Source organism: Ambystoma mexicanum, unplaced genomic scaffold (assembly GCF_040938575.1).
Source record: "Ambystoma mexicanum isolate Mex_15411 unplaced genomic scaffold, UKY_AmexF1_1 Mex_scaf45, whole genome shotgun sequence".
NCBI lineage: Eukaryota > Metazoa > Chordata > Amphibia > Caudata > Ambystomatidae > Ambystoma > Ambystoma mexicanum.
Window position 1 is genome coordinate 1559015 of NW_027182461.1, and position 23770 is coordinate 1582784.

General features: G+C 44.9%; 1 protein-coding gene across 2 annotated transcripts in view; it reads left to right on the forward strand.

Annotated features, from left to right (window-relative positions):
* SUPT16H (SPT16 homolog, facilitates chromatin remodeling subunit) overlaps window positions 1–23770 on the forward strand; it is a 979449-nt gene that overhangs the window by 772419 nt on the left and 183260 nt on the right. For both annotated transcript variants that reach the window (XM_069642728.1, XM_069642729.1), the window contains exons 20-21: window positions 12376–12488; window positions 18754–18829. In XM_069642728.1, coding sequence (XP_069498829.1) covers window positions 12376–12488; window positions 18754–18829 — 189 coding nt within the window. The remainder of the gene's footprint in view (window positions 1–12375; window positions 12489–18753; window positions 18830–23770) is intronic.

Consider the following 23770-nt stretch of genomic DNA (forward strand, 5'->3'; position numbering starts at 1 on the left):
CATGCAGACAGTCTACAAGAGCTTTGTACGCATGCAGATGGAGAAGATTTGAGGCATGGTGCAGGGAACGCACAATTGACCCCATCTCTTGCCCCACCACTACAGTGATGGGAGTTCCTTCTGTCACTGGCCTCCGGTCTAATATATTCACATGCCACCAAACTTCACTTCAAGCTCTCAACACTGGCTAAAACTCTGCGGGCCTAACTAGGAACTCTCATCCTACTTCTCCGAAAATAGGAACTCCAATCCTACCTCTAAACAATATAGCCTGGCACTATAAACTCCTAGGTGGATGCCACTGCTCCACTATAACTACTTCAAAAGGACACTCCAGTGATAGAAACCAGACCTAACTGGAGACCGAAACGGATGCAACCAAACTTATTAAAATGTCTCCAGGTTTACTTACTAGAGCAACCCTTCCTGTACGCCCTATGCAAACCTCTACATCTATATTGGAAAACCATATGCCACTTGTCCTTGGATATTCGCCATGGATAAACTGTTCTAAAAGTCGCTAAAACACTAATACACCTAATTTCCACTAATCTCCACTCAAGGATACATCTCCAACCATGGCTGCCTTCAACCAATGCAATACATGTTAGACAACTACACTTGCCTTATCAGGCAATTACAACTCTGATGTTGACCGAATCAACGAAGTCTTCACCATCATTCAGGCATGGATGGCCACACATGGCCTCTGCCTGAATGATAAGACGGAACTGCTCCTAGTCTGCTCCTCCAACACCCTCTCAAAACTCGGCCCCAACTACATCAGCATTACTATCGATGTAAATAGCATACCCATTTCCAAAAGTGTAAAAACCCTTGGTTTCTATCTAGATACCAATACCAACCTCTCTAAACAAATCAATATGACTGCTTCAGCCACTGCTTATACAGGTAAATTGATAAGGGCTTGCAGATCTCTACTATCCACTAGCAGCTGCCTTATATTAGCCAGAGCACTCATACAGTCCAAACTGACCTACTGCAATGGCTTATATGCAGGTGCAAACAAATCCATCATTAATAAATTGCAGGTCCGCCAAAATAACGCACTCCGAGCTGCGCTTAATATCCCCAGAAGAGAGCACATCTCTGCTATCAGAAAATCATGTAAATGACTATCCATCGAACAAAAAATTGACCTAAAACCTTATGCCACACCTACAAAGCCTTGAACCACCTTGCACCTCCCTATCTAACTAACAAATTCACCTTGAAACCTAATATCATAATTACCAGATCCACCAACACACTATGCCTGATGGTGCCCAAATACACCCTAAAACGAGCCGGAGGAACCAGCTTCCCGGTTCTTGCCGCCCAACTATGGAATACACTTCCACTGGACATCAAAACCATCTCCACCTTTCAACCATTCAGAACCCAGGTTATCACTTGGCTATTGAATAAAAACTCACCCCACTACAGGTGACTCAGGACACCTCACACACCTACCCTTCCCAGCTCTCACTCACTACCCCCATTTATCTGCGGGCACCAGCCTCTGTATCATTCTTGTGTATATTTTATTGCCATTATATATCTCCTATGCAAACTGTAAATGTATAAAAAAAAAACTGTAGTTGTAAATTGTATAACTGTACTATATGTTTAACTTGTACTCTGTAACCATATTCTTGTGCGCCCATATACCCCTGGGTACGGAGCGCTTTACAAATAAATTAAACAAACAAACTTGGAGGCTCTCACCCATGGCGTCTATAACCATGACATCAGGTCCGCAAAATTATTGGACGTTCACCTGAGACGCGTCCCCTACTCTCCAATCACCACTACTGGAACTAATAACTCCTGAACAGAGCATAGCAAAGGGTCAACGCACGCGCTGGTCCTGGAAGCAAAACCACGCAGAGCAACAGAGGTTTGAATCCCGGATCCGCGCTTAGAAACCGAACTCTGGTACGGTGTTAGGCGCATTATTAAAAAAATGAAATGCCAAAGTGAGCAACAGACCTGGCCAGCGCATGAGCCACAACGAATATAACTTCATGCACATTACCTTCCCAAATGTGCGCACACTTATACTCGTGACTTCAAGTACACATATCTCAGACGTGCACTTAGCAGTCACTCGCTTCATGCACATCACCCCTTAACATGCACTCACGCTCTACACACATCATTCCCCTTAACAATAAAAATGAATAATTTTGGCATATAATTAACACTAGGCAGAGCAGTGGTGATCAGGTACTGCTGTCAGTGTAGACCAAATACATACTAAAACATCTCAACAGTAATTATACATTTTAAGTTTGTGCAATAACTTAAAGTATTGCATTTCCAAAACACCATGTGAAAATCACAAAATCAGCAAAATCATTTGCATAATGATTCGATTTTCACTGCTGCTCCTAAGCAATACTACGGATTCAACCTCCACGGCTTCTCATAAGCACCTAATACACTTGCACTACAGTCAGTTTTGCGCACTTTACCTACAAACATCAGGCATGTTAGGGAGAATTCTAAGATGTGCTAATTCCCTCCACCTTAGAGACCCCCAGCAACTTTGCTGGATTTTGAGGACTTGATGTTTCAAACCTGGAGAGACTGTGACCCTTTTTCCCACTCCTGCATGTATTTTAATGTGATTTTGTATACGGTTTCTTTTGGTTGTGGAGTCTGATAAACTCCATAGGCATTATCTTTTACATTGTGTCACACAGCACCTTCAGTTCAGTGTCACAGGGAGGTCTTTCAGATTTTCCAAAGGTTTAAATACCATCTTTTGGTTAAACTACTGTTTCCAAGAGCAGTAAAGTGAAATTGACTTTACTTACATTGTAACTTCCTAGACCCACCACACACTATATTACAATAGGGTGCTGAAGGGGTTACCTAGTATCCCCTTTGTCTAGCTTCTCATGTAACATTTTGTTACCCTTTTCTCACTGAATGGCTGGTGGCAGTGGTTTCGTTTTAACTACCAAGGTGTGCATTTACCGTGGGCTGCGTTTGCAACTGCAGTAAAGCACCCAAGGGTGCCATTTTTGTCAAAATGGCCCGGTCTTCTTTTTTCGCCATTTCTTTGTGGAAATGTCCTTCTTGAGATTTACTCTGTGCGCCAAACCAGGTTTGGTCCCATTGTTCGCTTTGCCTTTGGAGGGATTCAGGAGTGAAGCCTGCCTCTGGCTCCAGGGTGTCTCGGGTAGGGAGGAAGGGAGGGAGGTGCCCGAAACTTAGTCTCCTAGGAGACCCAAATGCACTCTTTGATGATTGGCCAGATGACTGTACGGCAAGGACAGCCACCCTGCTGGGTGACTGACTGCTAGGCTGGAATGAATGGGAGAGAACTGAATAAAAGGCAAGTCTTTTGGCTTGGAAGGCAGTCGACCACTGGACGAAGGAACTTGAAGAGGACGCCTGCTGCAACTCCTGGACTGTTGGTTTGCCTGGTTAAGTCCTGCTGCAGTGCCGAAATGCCAAGTTTGCATTGACAGAGAAGCCCCTGCAAGGACGACTTCTCCCCTTGAGTTGGTGGGACCAATCAACTCCAAAGTAAGCCACCTGGACATCCATATTGGAGCTGGTTGAATTTCCAGAGTTGCTGCTGGAAACCGTACAGCCAGGGAGAGGAACACCAGATTGTGTGCACTGCTTTAAGCTGGCCAAGATCATCCGGACTCCGAGGAAGCAGGCCTGACCTAGCCTGAGCCCCCTCAAGAGTGTGGGACCCCAGAAGCGAGGAAAATTCATCTCGACAGCCAGGAACCGCGATGTTGCTATTTGCGGTAGATACGAGGCGCTGAAACACTGAATAGCCACTGAAAGTGAAGTTTGCCGGTTACAAGTTTTGACCGTCCCAGTGCATTGCAGGAGTCACCCGACGTCCTCCCTCTTGTCCCCACGACTGAGGCTCAGTAGCAGTGAGAGCTGCACAGGAACAGGAGTCATCTGCTGCATCTTGTCTTCATCTTTAAAGGCACTGTACAAAGTCTGAGCGAACTTAACTCTTGATGTAGAGTTGCTTGCACCTTCTACCACTCGCAAGTCTAATCGGCTTGTGGCCCAACATTTGATTATTCTTTTCTACAAAGACTTCTAAAACATTGTGCAAAGACTTTTCCATTTACCTACCAGAGGTGCTTCATCCCATATAAGACTTTGTCCCATTGACTTTAGTTTAGCCTATTGTATTGAATGACTCTTTCTGGGGGGGGATCCAAAAGTATTTGCTTGCTTGAGAATATTTGTGGTCTCTTGTATGTTCTAAATAATCCTTTCCTTTGACATCTTACTCCATGATTCTAAATGCAACAGTGATATATTAATGTCCCTAGCAATTGAAGTCACACAAGGGTGTAGGTAGTGTCTGTGGACCATCCCAAAAGGGTATCTACTGATTTAGAGATATTAAGAGTGTGTATTTGAGTGTTACTGTTGCATTGCTCCCTTCTGAAGAAGGCTTATTCTAACTGACTGATAAATTAATAATGGTTTATTCAAGAAACCTTGAGTGTAAGAGTTTATTTGAATACTTGTAATTGTAAATCTCTGTGTAACTCCACTACAGCTCACATTGACCCCTTTTGGGATAAGCCTGGCTGTTCAACACGCTACCAAAATCTGTGTAATACAAGCTTATACCAAAGGTTGGGTTTCCTATACCTGTAGTCAGTTGTTAGTAGTGTTCCCAGAGGGTACTGCATGCAAACTTTGCCTAACAAGGCACTATTCCATTGGGACACCACATTAAAATGCACAAATAATGGATTGCTTTTCTCCTGCAGATTCCTCATCTGATATTCTCATCCGGCTCTGCTGCTTTGTCAAACTTCAACACAGGGCGAGTGGACCTAGACTCGGCTGTTAATCTCTTGCTCGGCGCTTGATCGTCTGCTCCAGGAGTGACGTACATATACAGCGTCACTGCATCCCATACCTTTCTCCGTGCTCGACACGCTGCTGTAAGGAACACGACCAGAGTTTTTGACCGTTTTTTGGTCAAATTTGAAAACCTTTTTTCTAAAAACCTCGACCAGTGTCCACTCCCCGGATTTTAGGTTTTAAAAGGTGCACCGGCTGCCATTCCAAAATGCTGATGACCGACCCCCCCCCCCATGACAATTGTCTGTGGTGTCTTGGGAAGGGTCACTACATGGAGGGATGTGCTTTGTGAGCCAAAATGCACTCCAAGTCCGTGTGCGAGCGGGCCTCCAAGCTTGCTTTGGGCCGACTGCCTCCGAAAATCCCCAGCACGGTGGATTGTCCGGTCCTCCGAGGCAGAGACTGAAGGGCCCACCTCCGAGAAGGAAAAACATCGACGGAAGGCCAAGAAGCGAACATACTCGAGTAGCCGCTCTTCCTCGTCTTCGCACAAGAAGTGCCACTGTCGCCGACAAGAGTCCAGCTCGCTGCTGGAGAAAGGTAAGCCTCTCGCTGAGCCTACCACTCGAGGAGTGGGATGATTTCAAGAGCCGAATGCTGGCCATTTAAAACACACGGCGGGTGCACTCCTGAAACAGCAAGCCTCAGCGGCAGAAGCGGTGCTTGGTACTCCCGACCCCTCACGCTCCAATCCCTCAACACCATCGAAATAGGAGAAGCCTTCAGGCTTGATGCTGAGAAAGGCGCAAAAAAGTCCTCGACATCCGGTCCTTCCCGAGGCCATCGAGATGCTGATGTCACGGTGGTACCCAAACCCCGATCGAGGCCAGCAACCATTTCGTCGGCGCTGAAGGATGCAAAGTCAGCACCGACAAGTCCTTTTTCCTCCTGTTCAGGTTGGAATTCTTTGAGTCCATGTCGTCTATTTTCGAAGCCAACCTGGGACATCAAGGGGAGATCAATCTAATCTATACAGGGGCAGGAGGAGTCGGTTTTTTCGACAATCAAACGGACTTGTTACCTCTGGCCCAAAGCCTACATGATGCCCACGGCCTAGACGCGTCTCCAGATCCAGAGCTGCAACTGGGCCAGCTATTACACACATACTTAATGTTTGAGGCCCTAGTGGAAAGGATGGCAGACACCCTATGTCTTAAGTCCGCATCTGTTCCTACTCTGGGCTATGAACTAACGGACATACTGGTTGTGGGTCCTGTGACGGGACACATGCCACCCAATCTGGCAATTGCCGATCCCCTAGCCTCCTCGTGGCAGCATCCCTGTTCCTTTCCCCCGGTCAGGTCTAACATTTGCACTTGCACGCTCTCAATGGCACTGAGCCTAGTAAGATGGTTATTTTTGTTCTCCCTTGTTCCCCTCCCTTGCCTCGTCGCGCTCTGAAACACTTATGTATCAGCACGTCATAAATATCAATTTTGGGGAAGTATGGACTGGCGAGAGGTGATCCATCATTTCTGGCTTCTCACCCTTCTCCAAAACTGCTTGTGGTACAGGCAGCCGCAGTATCCTCCAGACCTGCAGCCTCTACTTCTAATCTGGCCCCATATCGGGAATGTAAAAGGTTGGACGCAATGGTCAAGAAGGGTTTTACTTCTGGCAGCCTGGCGCTGAAAGCCACCAATGTAGCCTGCAGATTCACAAAATGCATCTTTGGCTCATGGAACGCTGTGGAGCATGCAGCTCATTTTGTCCTTGAAGGTGCAATGTGGGGTGGATATTTACAGCTGGTGGATGATGGGAAGGAGGTGGCCAAGCAGTCGCTGCAAAAGGGCCTGGAAGTTGAACAGCCTGGTAGCTCCAGCAACGCCCAGTGACCCGGGCCCCAGAGCAAAACCCATCTCTATGCCGTTGGCGAATCCATCATGCTCAGCGCCAAGCAAGACCGGGGCCACCTTCGGCGCGAGCACCTTGTCGACGCTGGATGCTAAGCAGTCCTCGTCGACTGCCATAGAGCGACTTTATCCAGGACTGACTTTAATGGTTCTGTGGCAGATATTTTTGACACCTCGGACGACTGCCACCAGGCAGGGCATCTTCGAGCCATCGTATTCAGGGGCTGGTCAATCTGCCTTATCAACCAAACAAAACTCGTAACCTTAGCTGAAGGTCTGCACAACGCCAGTGGGCTCGATACATTCCCAGGTGTAAAAATACAATAAACCCATCATTCTGACCACACCAATGTCAAGTACAGGGCTTTAGTTGATCGAGTAGTGGATGCCCTGGGGTGAAATGCTCCTCCCAGGCCAGTTTCAGGGCATGACTTGACTGACATCTTTGAGGGTCCTGATACAGAGGGGCCTATGCTCTTTAACGCTGCCATCGCGGACTCTTTTGCCACCTTGTGGCAGTGCCCTTGTACAGCACCCCTGGTCACCTCTGACCTTTGAAAAAAAATGCAGGCTGGCAAGGGGAGACCCTCCATCTCTCTTCCCACCCAACACCTGAGGGATTGGTGGTACAGGTGGCCACAGTGTCCACCAGGCCAGCCACATCAATCTCCCAACCAATAGAGAAGGCAAAAAATGTTGGCGCCTTGGCGAAGATAATCTTTTCCTCAGGCAGCATGGTCTTGAAGGCGGTCAATATCGCCTGTGGATTCGCCAAATATTCTTTTGGCCCAGTACGTCCCGAAGTGGATAGGAAAGTAGGGTTCCCGCAGCTGGTAGAGGACAGCAAGGAGGTGGCCCGGACCTTGACGTTGCAGACTGTCAACAGATCAATGGGGTTGGCCACAGTGCTGAGGAGGCAGGCTTACCTGCATATTTCAGGGTTCTCACCCAATGTCCAAAGTAAGCTCCTCGACATTGCTTTTGATGGTGAGAATCTTTTCCGCCCCAAGCCGACGACTCTGAAGACATGCAGATTGTCCACGCTAACTGCAAAGTTACTAGGCCTAGCTGTGCAACAGTCAGCCGAGCCTGCCTTTTTTAGTTTTTCTTCAAGGGGTAGAGGCTATTGATGCAACGTCCCCTATGGCAGGAAAGCTCAGCTACCACAAACCAGGCAGAGGGCATTTCCCATGCTACTTAAGGGGCAGGGGGGCCACTAGAGACCAGCAGATTGCGGCAGCCCTCAAAGCCGCTTTGATCTCCCTCCCTCCCTCCTTCCTGCGACTCCTGGGCTCTTCAGCTTGTGCAGTGGGGATACTGTCTGCCTTTCTTAAGCAGGCTGTCAGACAGACCACTACCACCACTGTCTCCTCAGCCGGAACAGGTTGAAGAACTGAGACCTGCTATTTATGGGTGCCGTGGAAGAGGTACCTCCCGAGCAGAAGGGGTCGTGTTGGTATTCCCGGTATTGCCTGGCACCCAAGGAGGGGGCTGTAGGTGGAGTCTCCATCCCATCTTGGATCTCAGAGCTTTGAACAAATTCCTGAGGAGGAACAAATTCAAGATGGTGACTTTGAAAGAGATTTTCCATATTTTCATGTGCCCATCCACCAGAAGGACAGACAGTTCCTCAGATTCCTCATAAGGGACAAGCACTACCAATTCAAGGTGCTCCTCTTTGGGTTGACCTCTGCTCCGAGGGTCTTCACCAAGCTCATAGCGGTAGTCGCGGCTCACCTCAGGAGGTCCGACTTCCATGAGTTTCCATACCTGGACGACTGGCTGATCCGAGGGAAGTCGGTGTAGCAGGTTTTATCCCACCTCGAGAACATCTGCTTACTACTCCACAGGCTGGGCTTATCTCTGAACTTGCAGAAGTCCCACACGGCACTGGCAGATAGGCTCCAGTTCATCAGAGCAGTCTGACACTGTGGTGGTAAAGGCTTCCTAACCGCCCCCCTCCCAGGGCCCCAGGACTGTCAACCCCCAGGTGATAGCTCAGTGTGTGTGACTGACTGGGATCCAGCGTAAAAGCCAAGGATTTTTAGGGCTACAGTCAACTCCTGGAACAAGCAATCCGAAGCAGAGGAGCAGAGACGCCAGCAGCCACTTCCAGGACTGCGAAAGCACTGTGAAGCCTTGCAGCTGTGCTGACCCAGTTTTCACATTGACGGGGAAGACCCGCCAAGGACTATGAATCCTCCCTCTCCCCTCCCCCTTAGGCTGATGGGACCAACTAGCCTCATGACCACCTTCAATTTGGTCCATCCCCGACTTGCTGCGACTTCCCTGGGCTACAGAATCCAATACCCGGGCTACCTGGAGCATTATCGAGTGCATAGTCTTCCGAAGATGGAATCCGGCTGAAACTTTGCAGGTATCCTTGTGGACCTCCAGAGGCAGGAATCCTTCACCAGAAGTCCCCTCCCCAGAGTTCAGGATTGAGTAATCTAAGAATGTCCTGGGAGGATAGCTCAGTGGCAACGTGCACGCCTTTGAAGCAAGACGACACGAAGCAACACAAGTTCGATCCCCGGGTCCGCGCTTAGAAACCTCTGGGTGTTTAAGTGCTTATAAATACGCAACTAAGACAAAAAAAATCAATTATGCAACTAAAAAACAAAAACAATTCCAGTAACAGCGCCTCGATGCCTGCTGGATGTGTGAGCGCTTTAAAAATGTAAATAAATAAGAATCCAACCAGTGACATTCTTTTCTTCTTGGTGCTAAGAAAAAGGTTGTAAAAACCACAAAAAGCAGCTGGAATGAGCGGAATCCATTGCTGCCGACTGCTTCTCCCAAGTGATGCTGCAGAGAACCCCACCAGAGCGCCCCCCCTCCCCCCTTATCACCACAACCAAGGAGCAGGAATCTGGTTCTGCAACTTTGCACCTGGAAGGAAGCCAGCTACAATTTCTTAACTTTCAAGGTACTGTGGGGCTTAGGTTGTAATTATTTTGTACAATTTTCAATGCTTCCTGGTTTGAAGTGCTGTTTTATTCAAGTAAGAGTTGTGCAGGCTGTGCAGCTTGTGCACTATCAGGTAGGCTCCCCTTGAGCTCTTGTTTCTTCAAGAACCACCGGCTGGTTAACTAACTTCATATGAAGATCTTCATCAGAACTGCAATGGTCCATTTGACTTTGGCTGTCCTGGTTTCCCAAAGGTCCATCATCTGATCCTATTGGTTTTGGAAATGCTAGTTTCTCCATAGGTTTTAATTGTGAACACTTTTATTGCTAGGAAAGGGACAGTCTATTCTCCTCTGGGAGAGTGTATTTGTTATTTACAGTTGCAGGTTGTGTTCTGCCTAACTTTGAAACTTTCCCTCCCATCTCAGTTTTGCAAAAGGTGATGTGTGTATATATAAATAAGTGCCGATACTGACCTGTATTGATGTCACTCAGTGTGCTGGATATGTAAAGAATAGAAAAAGTTACTCACCTGCATTAGTGTTATATGAATTGATTTTATTTCACATTGAATGTTAGAAGTAGTTGCTGCATTCTTGGTTTGCTTTGTGTATATATATATAAATAAATATATTTAAATGTAACTTTAAATGAGTACGTGTTTACTTGGATACCTGTGTTAACTGCTTTGATTGTACTGCTCTACAGCTCTCACAATCCTCCTAAAATGAACCTGACTGCTCCGCCCCTCTACCGACTTGTGCAAGATAGGGCCTATATTAAGAGTGGGGTCCCTAATACCAAGAGATGTCTTATGAAATCCCACATCAGTTGGACTTTTGAAAAATGTTAAGTTACTTTAAAAAATGCTTTTCCGGTGGCCCTTCGGCAGGGCATGTCAACGAATTACAGGCCCCATCTTGTAAGCTGCCATTTCATTCCTTTCTTTCGAAAGGAAGTTGCTGTAAAGGTGAGGCCCAGACGCCTGCCCAAGCTGGTGTCCGAATTCCACTTATCCCAGACAATTGAATGAACGTCCCATGTTTTATCCAACCCTGCATCCCTCTGAGGAGCGGCGCTTTCACTGGTTGGATCCTAAGAAAGCATTGAGTGTTTATGTTGCCAGGACGGCCGAGTACAGGAAGGCCGGACAATTGTTTGTGGCCTTCTCTGTGGACAGGAAAGGTTTGGCGGTTTCTAAACAATGTCATGGTGGATCACGCTGTGCATCTGAGTGCTATCACAGTGCGGGAAGGAGTTGCTCTTGGGCATTAGGGCCCATTCCACAAGAGGGGTCTCTACCTCTACACCGTTGCAGAGAGGAGTGCCAGTTAAAAACATTTGCTGGGCTATGATCTGGTCTTCACGTCATATGTTTACAAAGTATTACAACCTGGACATGTCACCCGTGGGGCCAACGCTTGGTTTGGAAGGGTGATTTTGCAGAAACCTCTGCTGTGAATACTTTCATCCCACCTCCAACACAAGTACTGCTTTAGGAATCTATCTGATGAGGAATCTGTGGGAGAAAGACGTTCCATTGAAGGAAAAATTACTTATCGTAATGTTCTTTCTATGAATTCTTCTCCGGCAGGTTCCTCATCACCCCTCACATCTATGCCCGCTATGGAGGCGTCTGCAGCCAGTGGTTGTCTTTATCTTGAGACTAAAGAGGTGAATGATGGTTCTAGGGTCTTTTGCCCCTGTTTTGGTTCAGTCCTGAAAGCATTCTCTGGTCTCTATTTGTTCCTAAAAAAGAAATCCAAGTTGAGATTTCATTTTCTATTCTTTCTTCTGTTTGGCCGTTTTATCGCTAGTATTCCTCTGTAGTGGCTGAGCTTGGATGGGGGGCTCAGGGGTGTGGGGGGTTGTAAGGTGGGAACTGAGGTACGGGGTGTAGTGGCGCAGAATATGTATGAAGACCAAGCATAGTCAAGGTGGATCGGCGGCTGAGTCGAGGTGCACTACGCACCATGTTGAGGGTTTCTGAGCAGCTGACACAGGAATGGATCAATCTGATGAGTAATATCTGGGAGAAGAATCCATGGAAAAAACATTCAGGCAAGTAATTTCTCCTTTGCAGATATTGTGGGGGTGGGTGGGAGGCTATTTTGTACTAACTACATATATTTTGTTAAGTGTAACTGTCCAAGTGTAATCCTTAGTGTTTCACTGTGGGGACCGATTGTTGACCCTTGGCCCCACTCAACTCTCCAGAGATTTAGCCTTAGCCTCTCTCCATGCTACCTTGATTGGTTTGGCTAAACACCCATGAGTTGCTCCCTATTCACTATAAAAGGGGTGGTCTCTTGTCCACCAGGCCAGAGTTTGTAAAGCCTTTCTAACTATGGAATTGCATATACACCTGGTGTTTGTTCCACTATGGTCCCAGAATTACAGTATTAACCAGGAAATCGCTCACCACCAAACTAATACTCCCATAACTTGGATGTGGCAAGAGTGCTTATACATTATCTGGAAAGTACTGAAGTCTATGGGTCTTCTAATCAACTTCCTTACTCATGGAGGACCCTTTCTTCGAGTTAATCCACCTCAATTGTGTCATGTATTTTGAAATGCTACAAGCTGAAATAAGTCTTCTATACAAATTGTAAATGCCCCTGTTATGGTTTGGTTTATAAGAGGATTATGAGCATGGTATTGAACAGTGAGTAATTTGTACTTTCCCTTGTTGTTATCCCATTTCTTATTTCCTGACATTATTCATGTTTGTTCTGTACAGATGGAACGGGAGATGCGACACAAGTTGAAAACAGCCTTTAAGAACTTCATTGAAAAGGTGGAATCTCTCACTAAAGAGGACCTGGAATTTGAAATCCCATTTAGAGAACTCGGGTAGGAATGCCACAAATGAAGTTGCTTGCTATGTTACCACATTCAGGTGGTGCTTGGGTTTTTGTTGGCTGGGTCCAGCTGTTGTGCATTGTCTTTTGAGTTTCTGGGCATTGTCTTAAATCTGATCCATAAATGTAAATAGATTGCATCATGTAAAGAATGGTGTTGTGTATCTCTAGCATTTAAGATTTATTTTGGTGGTTGCAGGAGCACACGAGTAGAAAATAAGTAGTTGTGCCTAATTGTATCTTAATATAATGTTAATATAAATTCAGTTGTGCGCCTACTTTGATCGTACAGCTACCATACAATTTTATATTTTTTTTGTTCCTTCGTTTGAGGAATAGTCAAGAAAATGGTTAAAAATAAGTGCCTTTAGATTTTGCAACTGTTTATACCCCTTGTTTTTACTTCAAACTGTTTCCCCATTCATGTTGGATTTGTTTTTTGAACCTTTAATAACTAGTCGTTTCAGTAATTGTGAATTTCAGCATTCATTTGAGATGTCTGAAGTTCTGATTTCACAAATGAGCTGTGAAATTAAATTAAGATGAATGGAACATAACTGCTGAGCTTTAATCAAGTCTATGCAAAAAAGGATGAGCAGACTCGTCCTTGGCACTATATTGATATTTTATTTCTATCGCACTCGTACACAAGTGTTTCCGAGCGCGACAAGGCAAGGAAGGGGAACAGGGGAGAACAAAACGACGATCTTACTAGGCCCAGTGATATTGAGAACGCGCAGGTGCATGGGAGAGCGGGAGGGGAAAAGTGCATGGAAGAGGGGGAGAAGTGGAAAGTGCGGAGCAAAGGAGAAACAGATAAAAAATAAAGGCAACAAACGGTGGTAGTGCAGCTAGCAATTGGCAAGTGCGGGGTTTAAGGGAGCAGACAGGGTAGGTCTGAGTGCAGGAAGAAAGGGGATGGGACTGTATTGGTACAGATACAGACCCCAGTGCGAGGGGTGGCCCGGAGGCAGTGCGGGAGGGTAGAAGAGTGAGCAGGTACCTGGGCCCTGAGGACATAGGGTGGCCAAGTGCACAGTGCCAAGAAAACAGATGAGAAATGAAAAGAGGACAGGGGGAGTGGAGGCAGAAGCAAAGAGGGAAGGTCTTGAGGTGCTTCCGGAACCGGAGAGGGTTCTCCTCAAGTTTTAGAGTGACAGGGAGGCGGTTCCAGAGGGAGGCCCCAACTGAAGACCGAGATCTACCCCCAGCCTTTTTCTGTTGAAAAAACGGCCAACCCTGAGGCAGTTAGAGCGAAGAGCTCGAGAGGTCACTTAAGGGGTTAAAAGTTTTGTTTTAAGTTCTAAAAAAAATATGTTCAAACCAGTGTTTTACATGCTTTAGATTGTGGCTCCCGTCTCCAAAACGAGCATTTTGGGCAAGCATGGATTGCTGAGCTTTTAGGATGGAAGTCCTAAACACTGACTGAAGTCCCCTGTCATGTTTTGCTGTAGCGTTGATCGACCAGTGTTGGAATAGAATTACATTTTTCTGGGTTCTCCTGTCCCCTTTTATGAGATCAGTAGATGTTTTGCTATTTCTTGATGGTTTTCTGGCTCTTTTATGTTAGTTTAGTCCATCTTCAAGGCCACTCTGAGGTTTTTTTCTGAACTTTGCGGGCTGAGTTCTTAGGACAGAATTCCATTTTGGGGTTCTTTGGTTTACCCTAAATGTTGTGTGGTTTTTCTTTTTTCTAGCTTTCCTGTTCCACTTACTTTTGTGATCAGAGGAACTTCCACTGTGCCACTGCAGCTGTTGCGGCAGAATTACATTTTAGGGGTGTTAGGCAGAATTGCATGCAGTACCCTCTGGGACCACTGCATACAATTAAGACTACAGGTGTAAGCAAAACCAACCTTTAGTGTAACTCTGTACTACACCTTTTGGTAGCGAACTGAGCAGCCAGGCTAATCTCAAGAGGGAATGTGAGCAGTAAAAGGATGTTGAACAGAGGTCTTACAATCACAGTGGTGCAAGTAGACACTTGCATGCCAGGTTTCTTGGTAAAACACTTAATAATTTAGTACAGTAATTTCGAAAACATTCACTAGAAGGAGGCAGCTTAATATCATACACAAATATACTTCGATACCAAATCGAAACCTTTCTGAGTAAATTAGGCTCTCCTGAAATAGGAGCAAAATGGCATTTAAGTTACTTTAAATGGGAGTAAAAAGGCACAAGTTAATAAAATAGACCACAAATACTTTCTTAGTCAGTGCAAATAGTTTCATTTCACTAGAAGACTCGATTCAGTTCAATAGTCTTAGGCCAAAGTCGATGGACTAGTGCCTTGGATAGGAAAGAGCAGTTCTTGTAGTAAATGGTAAAGTCTTTGCCAAAGTTCTCATAAGTAGTTTGTACGAAAAAGAATCATATGTTGGGTCACAAGCTGATTAGGGGGAGGGTCCAGCAGGACCTGGTGGACGGTCACAGGACACACTATTGGTTGACCTCAATCAGTAAAATATTCCTATTTTGAATGTTCTATCATTGATTTTCATAAGCATATCATAAACATTTAAACTCTAAGATTCAAATATCTGTCATGCGCTTACAATTTTTATTTAGACAACAAACTTATTAATGGTAAATCGAAAAGACAGTGTTCCTTCTGTATATCAAATATAATGTATTTTCCACTTTCACATTTCTTTTAGAAAGGGTGTACAAAGTTCATTTAATTTTTGCATTGTGACTGTAAACTTAATCTGTTGTACATTCAACATAATAACAATGGAGTTGTACGACGCGTTTCGGGCATAGGCCTTCATCGGGTAGAGTTTTCAAACTAAATTTCCTAGAAATAAACTAAATACTGTTTTAGAAACTGAGCACATATTCTATTTTCTGGTAAAGAGATAACCATTTATTTTTTATACCTTTTGGCTGAAAAAGGGGACTGACCTATGTCCTTTTGGTGTCCACCCATCACTTGAATGAGTCAGATTCAGTGTGGTCCACTGTAGTAGTCCAAAAACTCATTTTGGACTGTATTCTAGTAGAGAAATGTCATTATCAAAAACGTTTCATGAAAAGATCTTTAACCGTGTGTGGGATGCAGTCGCTAAAAATAAGCGCTGGGCCTGCTTCACTGTTATCTATTCTGCGTTTTTGTTGGAGAAAACTCTTAAGTTGTAGGGACAGTTTGCGCTCCCCTGAAAAAGGAGCCAAATGGCACTTCAATTACTTTCAATGGGAATAGAAAGGCGTAAGGTTGTACAATGGATTAGAAAACACTTGTTAGGCAATGCAAAGGTTCAGGGTACCAGGAGGGTCAGTTCAATTCAATAGGCCAGGCCAAAGTCAATAGTCTAGTGTTCTTGGATAGGACAGATCAGTTCTGGTAACAAATTGAGAAGTCTTTGTAAAAGTTCTCAGAAGTAGTTTGGACGAAAAAAAAATATGCTGGGTCACAAGCTGATTAGGCCTGCAAATTTGAAAGTTTCACAAACTTTCACCGCGACAGGTAAGTTCTCTGTCTGGTTGGCACAGTACCTTAATATGAAGAAAAGATACAGCTGAAGACGTTGGTTCCTGGCAGTTCCTGCAGATCTCACTGTTCCTGAGCCTCAGTCGTGGGGACAAGAGGGAGGACGTCGGGGGACTCCTGCACTGCACAGGGACTGGTCAAACAAGCTGGCAAAATAGAAGATCTTCGGTTCGAGTAGCTGTTCTTCAAGCACACAAGCTGGTGTCCTTCCCCCCCTGGTTAATCCTAACGAGCTCCGAGAATGGTAGGCTTATGAGTTGATTGGTCCCACCAACTCAAAGGAAGAGGTTGCTCTTGAAGGGGCTTCTCTGTCGAGATTAACTTGGCAGTTCGGACTTGCAGCAGGGCTTCACCGGGCAAAACAACGGTCCAAGAGTTGCAGCAGCCGTCCTCTTCCAGCTCGTCTTTGGTTCTTTTGTTCCTTTGGTCGACTTTGCTTTCCAGTCCAAGAGACTCGCCTTTTAAACAGTTTTCTCCCATTCATTCCAGCCTAGCTGTCACTCACCCAGCAGGGTGGCTGTCCTTGCCGGACAGTCAGCCAGCCAATCAAGCCAGAGTGCATTTGGGTCTCTTAGGAGACTAAGCACGGGGAGTTTCGGGCACCTCCCTCACTTCCTGGCCACCCCAGACACTCAGGCGCCAGAGGCGGTCTTCAGTTCTGAAGCCTGCCAAAGGAGTACAGTGGGACAAAACTTGGTTTGGCGCACAGAGACAAACTCTAGGAGGACCTTTCCAAAAAGAAATGGCAAAAAAAGACCAGGACCTGTTTAAACAAAGGGGCTTAAAGCGCCATCTTGAAAAACATGGCTCCCGCGATTTGTAGCTACCAGAGTTTGCGGTCGGGAAAAATCTTAGTAGTTTGTTGTAAAACCACTGCCACCAGCCATTTCGATAGGAGAGAGTAGCATTTGACTGCTACATGAGTTTCTAGACACAGGAGTTACTAGGTAACCCCTCCAGCACTCTATAAGAAGTAGTGTGTGCTGGGTCTTGGAATTAAAAGACTAGTAAAGTCAATTTAACCTTACATTCTCTGGGAAACAGTAGTTTATCCCAGAGAAGGTATTTAAACCTTTTGGAAGTCTAAAATACATCCCAGTGTCACTGCACTGAGGGTGCTGTGTGATGCACATAAAAAAGATGCTGCCTATGGAGTTGCCTAAAACTCCATAACCAAAAGAAATAAACACAGAAAACAAACAGAATTAAAAAGTTCAAAGCCCCAAAGTCCAGCAAAAGAGCTGGAGGGCTCTAAGGTGGAGGGAATTAGCACATTTATGAGAATTGTCCTTAACAAGGGGATTCTGCAATCTCATTTTATAGGACCTCTACGGTTTTTCTATTTCTCCCTTTATTTGCGGGATTTCACATTTATTTTGGTGGTCAGAGATATTGCTTGTTGGGAAATATTCTTTTCACTGCTTTCCTCCCATAGACTTCTGTGGTACACGCTTTTGTTTTTGCTTTTAAACTCTGGTCCTGACTTTTTGGAGAGCAGTAAATCCAAATGCTTTATGCCCCTTTCTCTTTTGCTCATGCTTATGGGGAAAAGATCAGTCCATAAGAGCTCTGTGTAAGAGCCTCGAGTCACTAATTTGCTTGTTGCATTTGCACTACACGAACTTCAGTACTTTTCCTGTTTATCTGAGTGTGTTAGGCAACGTTTGTATGCAGTACCCTCTGGGAACACTACAAACAACTCTGACTACAGGTATAGGAAACCCAACCTTTGGTATAAGCTTGTACTGCACAGTTTTGGCAGCGTGTTGAGCCGCCAGGCTCATCTCAAGAAGGGTCAATGTGAGCTGTAGTGGAGTTAGAGATTTACAGTTACAGGTATTCAAATAAACACTTACACTCAAGGTTTCTTGAATAAACAATTATTAATTTATCAGTCAGTTAGAATAAGCCTTCTTCAGAAGAGAGCAATATAACGGTAACACTCAAATACACTTCATGAAATACACACTCTTAATATCTCTAAATCAGTAGATACCCTTTTGGGATTGCCAACAGACACTACCTACACCCTCAGGTGACTTTAATTGCTAGGGTGCTGGGGACATTAATATAATCACTGTTGCATTTAGAATCTTATAGTAAGTCAAAAGGAAAAGATTAGTTGGAACGTACAAGAGACCACAATTATTCTTAAGCAGGCAAATACTTTTGGATCCCTCCAGAAAGTGTCATTCAGTAAAAAAGGCTAAGCCAAAGTCAATGGGCAAAAGTCTTATATAGGATGAAGCACCTCTGGTAGGTAAATGGAAAAGTTGTTGCACAATGTTTTAGAAGTCTTTGGAGAAAAGAAGAGTCAAATGTAGGGCATCAAGCTGAATTAGACTTGTGAGTAGTAGAAGGTGCAAGCACTCTACAGCAAGAGGTAAGTGCTCTCAGACTTTGTACAGTACCTTTTGAAGATGAAGAAAAGATGCAGCAGATGACTCTTGTCCTATGCAGCTCTGCAGGTCTCACTGTTGCTGGGCCTCAGCCGTGGGGACAAGAGGGAGGACGTCAGGGGACTTCTGCAATGCACTGAGAAGTCCAATAGAAATTACTAAGTTTTCTATACTAAGTAAATTAAGAATTAGAGTTGAGGCTTCTTTATTCATGTATGGAATTGTCCTAATACTTTCTAATACATTTTCTCATAAATTGATTTAATGAACAGATTTGATGGCTTAAACAGTTTAAAACAACGTTTTGCATTGTACAAATGTTGCCTTTTTGTAGCATTACCTAACCTACTTTATTTGTGTGACAGGTTCAGTGGTGCCCCTTATAGGAGTACCTGTCTACTGCAGCCTACCAGCAGTGCCCTGGTCAACACAACCGAATGGGTGAGTTTAGACTGGGGCTGGGTGTGATTGTTGGCCCTTAATTGCAATAGTGATCTTTAAAAAAGCAATGACGTGGGTGGTTGATTTTTGAAGTTGGTGACTGTTGGGTCTTAAATCCATTTGTGGCTCCTTTATGATTGTTACACCTTAGAATCTTTGCTGACAGGATGTCCTTGTCTCCAGTGAGGCTTAATTCAGACCCCCACTGGAGACTGACACGTATCTGTGCTGCCTAGGTAGCTCGTAAAGCTGCCAAGGCAGAAGTAATAGCAAAGTGCCCCCTGTGTGTTTTCTTACACAGACACTGCCCGAGTTGCAGGCGGCTGGCAGCTTTATACTTTTTTGGTGGTTCAGCACAGGGGTAGCATTTTTACTTCCTTCGTAGTTTTTCTCACTGAGCAGGAGTAAAATGCTACATGTTTTTTTGTGCTTTCTTTGTAAATCCTGTGACTTGGCTTTTGTCTTGTTGCCCTCTGTTTTCATGGCAGGGAAGGCCATTGTGGCCTCTTTATCTTCGCAAACTTGCAAATGCAATTTGTGTGAATAGAATCCAGGTTGAACTTGGTGTGTTTCTTCCATGTAACTCAATCCACATACCATTTGTATGTGCCCACATAGCACAAGTTAGTTTGAACTTCCTTTTTATAGGAAGGCTGCAAAATGTCTGAAGGGTGTATGTGATGTGATTGGCTGGGGTCATCCTCCTCTGCTAACGCCAAATTCCATTTTGGGGGATTCTGCTGTCCCATTTTGTTTCCTCCCCTGTTAATGCCAAATTCCATGTTGGGTGATTCTGTGGTCCCATTCTATTGCACACCAAAACTTTGATTTTTTTCCTGTTGATTTGTGTTGGGTTGGATTTTTCAGAATCAGCCCTGTGGACTGATTCTGAGAGGCCACCCTATTCTGATGAACCAGCGACCAGCATGAATGTCTAGCCAACCTCTATCTAATGTGACTGTATAGCAAGGGTTAGATTTAGGTGGGCGCGAGTATTGAAAGGTTCAGTTAAACACACACCGTGCACACTCATTAATAAAAGTTAGAACATGTACAAAAATATAGTTTATTTAGGCCTTAGACAAACTCTTTATCAATGAAAAACCACAGGTACTTAATGCACTAAAACATTCCCCATACTATTATACACATTCACCTTGGTGTCCTCTAAATGCACTAATACTACACTTTTAAAATATAGTTGGATACAGGGTTCGAAATTGACATTCGATGATCAAGAGTTGAAACTAGGTCCTTGGTGTTGGGCATCACCCTGTAGGCAGGAGCTACCAGATATGTGCCTTTACATTTTTGTCCATTTTGTATGAACCATTGTGTTTAAATGTGTATTGGAAGTGTTCCAATTCTTCATTAACATTCGTAAATACCCAAAGTTAATGTAAGATGTACATGTTTGGAAGGCACCAGATGGCCCTAGAAGCTGAAAGTAGCTCCTGGTAGCTTTAGGTTTCAAGCTAACCTGGCTCTACTATACTAGAAGCTGGAGCTGAATGGCTCCCAGCTCCCCTCAATTTCGAACCCTGAAGATATTTTTCAGAATACTGTAATTATAGTGAAGCAAGTGAATGAAAAACTAGAAAGAGCTAAGTGATAACAATTTGAGAACTAATAGACTGAAAATAAATTAGTTGGCCAAAACCATATAAAACTTAGAATTGAGGTACTATCATTAAAATGCCCTTGCCTAGCTAGAAAAGGTGCCAAGTGCCCTTAGGTAAAGGTCCCTATTCAAACCTTTTCAGGAGGCTAGGAGTCTTTTAGAAACTTTGAGTAAGTGTTGGCTTGAGCCAACAAGTAGTCTGCAAGTGTTCCAAAGTACAATAAAAATAGAATTCAAGTTACCTGACAAGAACACCACCGTTCAAGACCAGGCAACCAAGAGGGTAGGCCCAGGACTTGACTCCCATACAACCCTATGGAGATGGAAGTCAAAACTGGTATGTTTGCTCATCCTCTCTATTCTGCACTAAAGGACCACTGTAGGAGTTCCTGAAATCGCTGGCACTTCTGAATTTTTACCTTATTTCTGTTGAACAACGGGGGCCTCTGGTGCAGTGGTCCCTTCCGACTTCAGTTGCTTTTCGCGGTGTGGGGGAGGGTTTGGTCCGGTCTAGTTCATGATTCCAGGCTCTGATAAACTAGTATTGGACAGCTAGACATCCAGGACACAGACTACTGAACCACCACTCCCGCCTACTTCTGAGGACTCGTAGCAGGACGATATGCAAGCAGCGATGGCCACTTGAAGAATATGCGGAAGGTGACCCTTGAGGCTGGAACAATGAAACTGGTCCTGCAAGACTGCTCCTCATCGTAAAAAGATGCAACTTCAGGGAAATGCTTCCATGTTCCATAAACTGAGGATTGCAGAGTCCCAAAGATAACTCAGAACAGTGACTGGTGCAGCGAAGCAGCCAAGGAAGATATCTGGCTAGCCCACAGTAAGATTATGGGTACTCTGAGTGCTTCCAAAGAATGGTTCTTAGACTTAGAAGTCTGAGCCGGTTGCTTCCACCAGTCGAGTGGTCACAGCACAGATAACGGTTTTCAGAAGATTTGCAGAGAGGCAGGGCAAGTGCAGAAAGTGCTGCTGGCAAGCTTCCAATTGCGAGGTCCAAGTCTTCAGCAGGCTGCTCTCCTTTGTACGGGTCTTGGCTCCAACAATCTGACGAATGTCTGCTGTAGTTCCCCTCTAATCCAGAATAATGGCTGCTTTTGCCCCAGCCCTCCACTGGCAAGGATCTGCACCATTCAAACTTGGCAAGGGCTGTCCACTCGGATAGCATGTGGCAACTGCATCTCCCCAACAACAGACACTCTGGCACGATTGTAGACTGGGTCCAGGTAGATTCCAGCCACACACAGACTGCCACTTTGCCTGAGAAAGCTGAAGCTTCCCCCAGGAAGGAGCTTGACGTACATGGAAAATTTGGCCTCTCCAGGGCAGGAAAGTCAAACTACAATATGGCAAAAGGGCAGGCAGAAATATGGCTGCACAGCCTTTTTAGAGTACATGGTAAGCTAAATGGTGTGAAGCGGTAACATGCTAATGTGTATGAGACTGTATGAAAAAGAAAATACTACAGAAGTATCTGCTGCAACTGTCCCATCCTGGACACATGCTTTACAGAAGGTGATTTGTGCAAGTTAAAACTTAGAATGTTGCTATGCAGTAAAGAATTCTTCTGCAACGGTAGCCATGGGGACTGGTCAGAGCCCCCCAAACGGAGGAGCTTAGCCAGGTAAGTGAAGCAGAAAGGTGAAACCCAATAGCAAAGTGTCCCATTGATGTCTAAAGAGAAAGCAGCAAAAAGAAAAATCTTTACTAATAGATTGCATGGTTCTTGCGGGCAGAGGTATTTCTACTGAAGTCCACTGCATCCCTTTTTTGATGTGCTGTCCTATGGGTGCCCATATGTGCTTTTTAAGCACCTTATTTTGACCCCAGGGTTGGATCACTCTAGAGTGATATAGAATAGGCTGGTGGCAGGTGTAGTTTTGACTTCACCAGTATTGATGGTGAATTTACCATGTTAGTCAAATCTGCTAAAATAGTGTTGTGAAACATTTATCGTTTTGCAGCTTTCTCTCGATAGCTCCTATGAACCCCCCCCCCCTTTTTTTGGCTCTGTTTTTTAAACCTGTTCTGACTTTTTTGAGGGGGAAGAAAAGCCTTTAGCTTCACTTCCTTTGACGCATTGCTCCTTGTTATGGGGAAATTGATCAGGCCTTCAGACTATCAGAACTGGGAAAGTGTATCCCTTTTGATTTCTTGTACTTTTAAACATTGCACACACCACCTTGCAGTGCAATGGGGATACTTTATCACCCTAGATTTTTACACCTGGGATTTATTGATACTTTAATATGTCCCTAAAGACAAGCCAGTGACAGCAGACATTTGTGCAAATGTTGCATTATTTTTACTGTGCCCATTCACAATTCTTGCGCATGGCTGCTGAATGTTGCTATTGCCCTAAAATGGCTGTGACACAAGATCTTCATTTGCTTCTTGGGCCATATTGTTGTTTGGCCTTCTTCCTGCTTTACCAGGTCAGGAAGCCCTTTACAAGACTATGCTCTTGCCTAGGAAAGCTTCTGCTATTGCAGGTTAGTTATGCCTTTGTGTGTGGCCCAGGAAGGGTGGGGGGGTATCAAGTCCCACTCCACATCCTTGGTGTAAACGTCTAGGTCTGGTAAATGTGAAACCAGTAGTTGTCCCTGTTAGGGAGAATTCTCATTTCTGTGCCAATTCCCTTCATCCATAGAGACCCCCAGCTCCTTTGCTGGACGTTAGGACTTTTTAATTTTAACCCTGGAGTGAGAAACTGTTTTCTCACTGTGTTTTGACCTGATTTGGATTATGCGTTTCCATTGTTTTCGCAGTCTGACAAACTTGATGGCCGTCTACTTTTTATATGGTGCAGTGTCGCAGAGAAATCCTTTATATTTCTCATAAGGCTTAAATCTTTTCTTGTGCAAACTACTGTTCCCAAGAATATTAAAGTGAATTTGACTTTACTTACATTTTCTCTTAGTAGGTCCAGCACACACCATCTTATGTGGAGTGCTGGGGGTTCTCCAGCATGGGGTCTGGCATGGATTCACATGCTCATGAATATTCCCTGTCGTCAGGCTGGGAATCCTCGGTAAAGAAAAAATCAGCATCAGTTTTGTTTCTGATCTGTCTTTCGTAGTAGTAACCAATCACTGATCTCTGCGTCATACTGACCACAGCCAATGACTGCCATCTCCCTAAGCCCCGCCTCTGGCAGCCATCTTCAGATTTTTACAGCACGTTCAAGTGTTGGGAGTCCTCGTGCTTAGCTCTCAAGCTTTTACTGCGTGTTTCGCGCTTTTTCAGTTGAATTTTCGCATTTTTTTCGGTTAATCGAGCCTCAAGCTCCACAGTTTCTACTC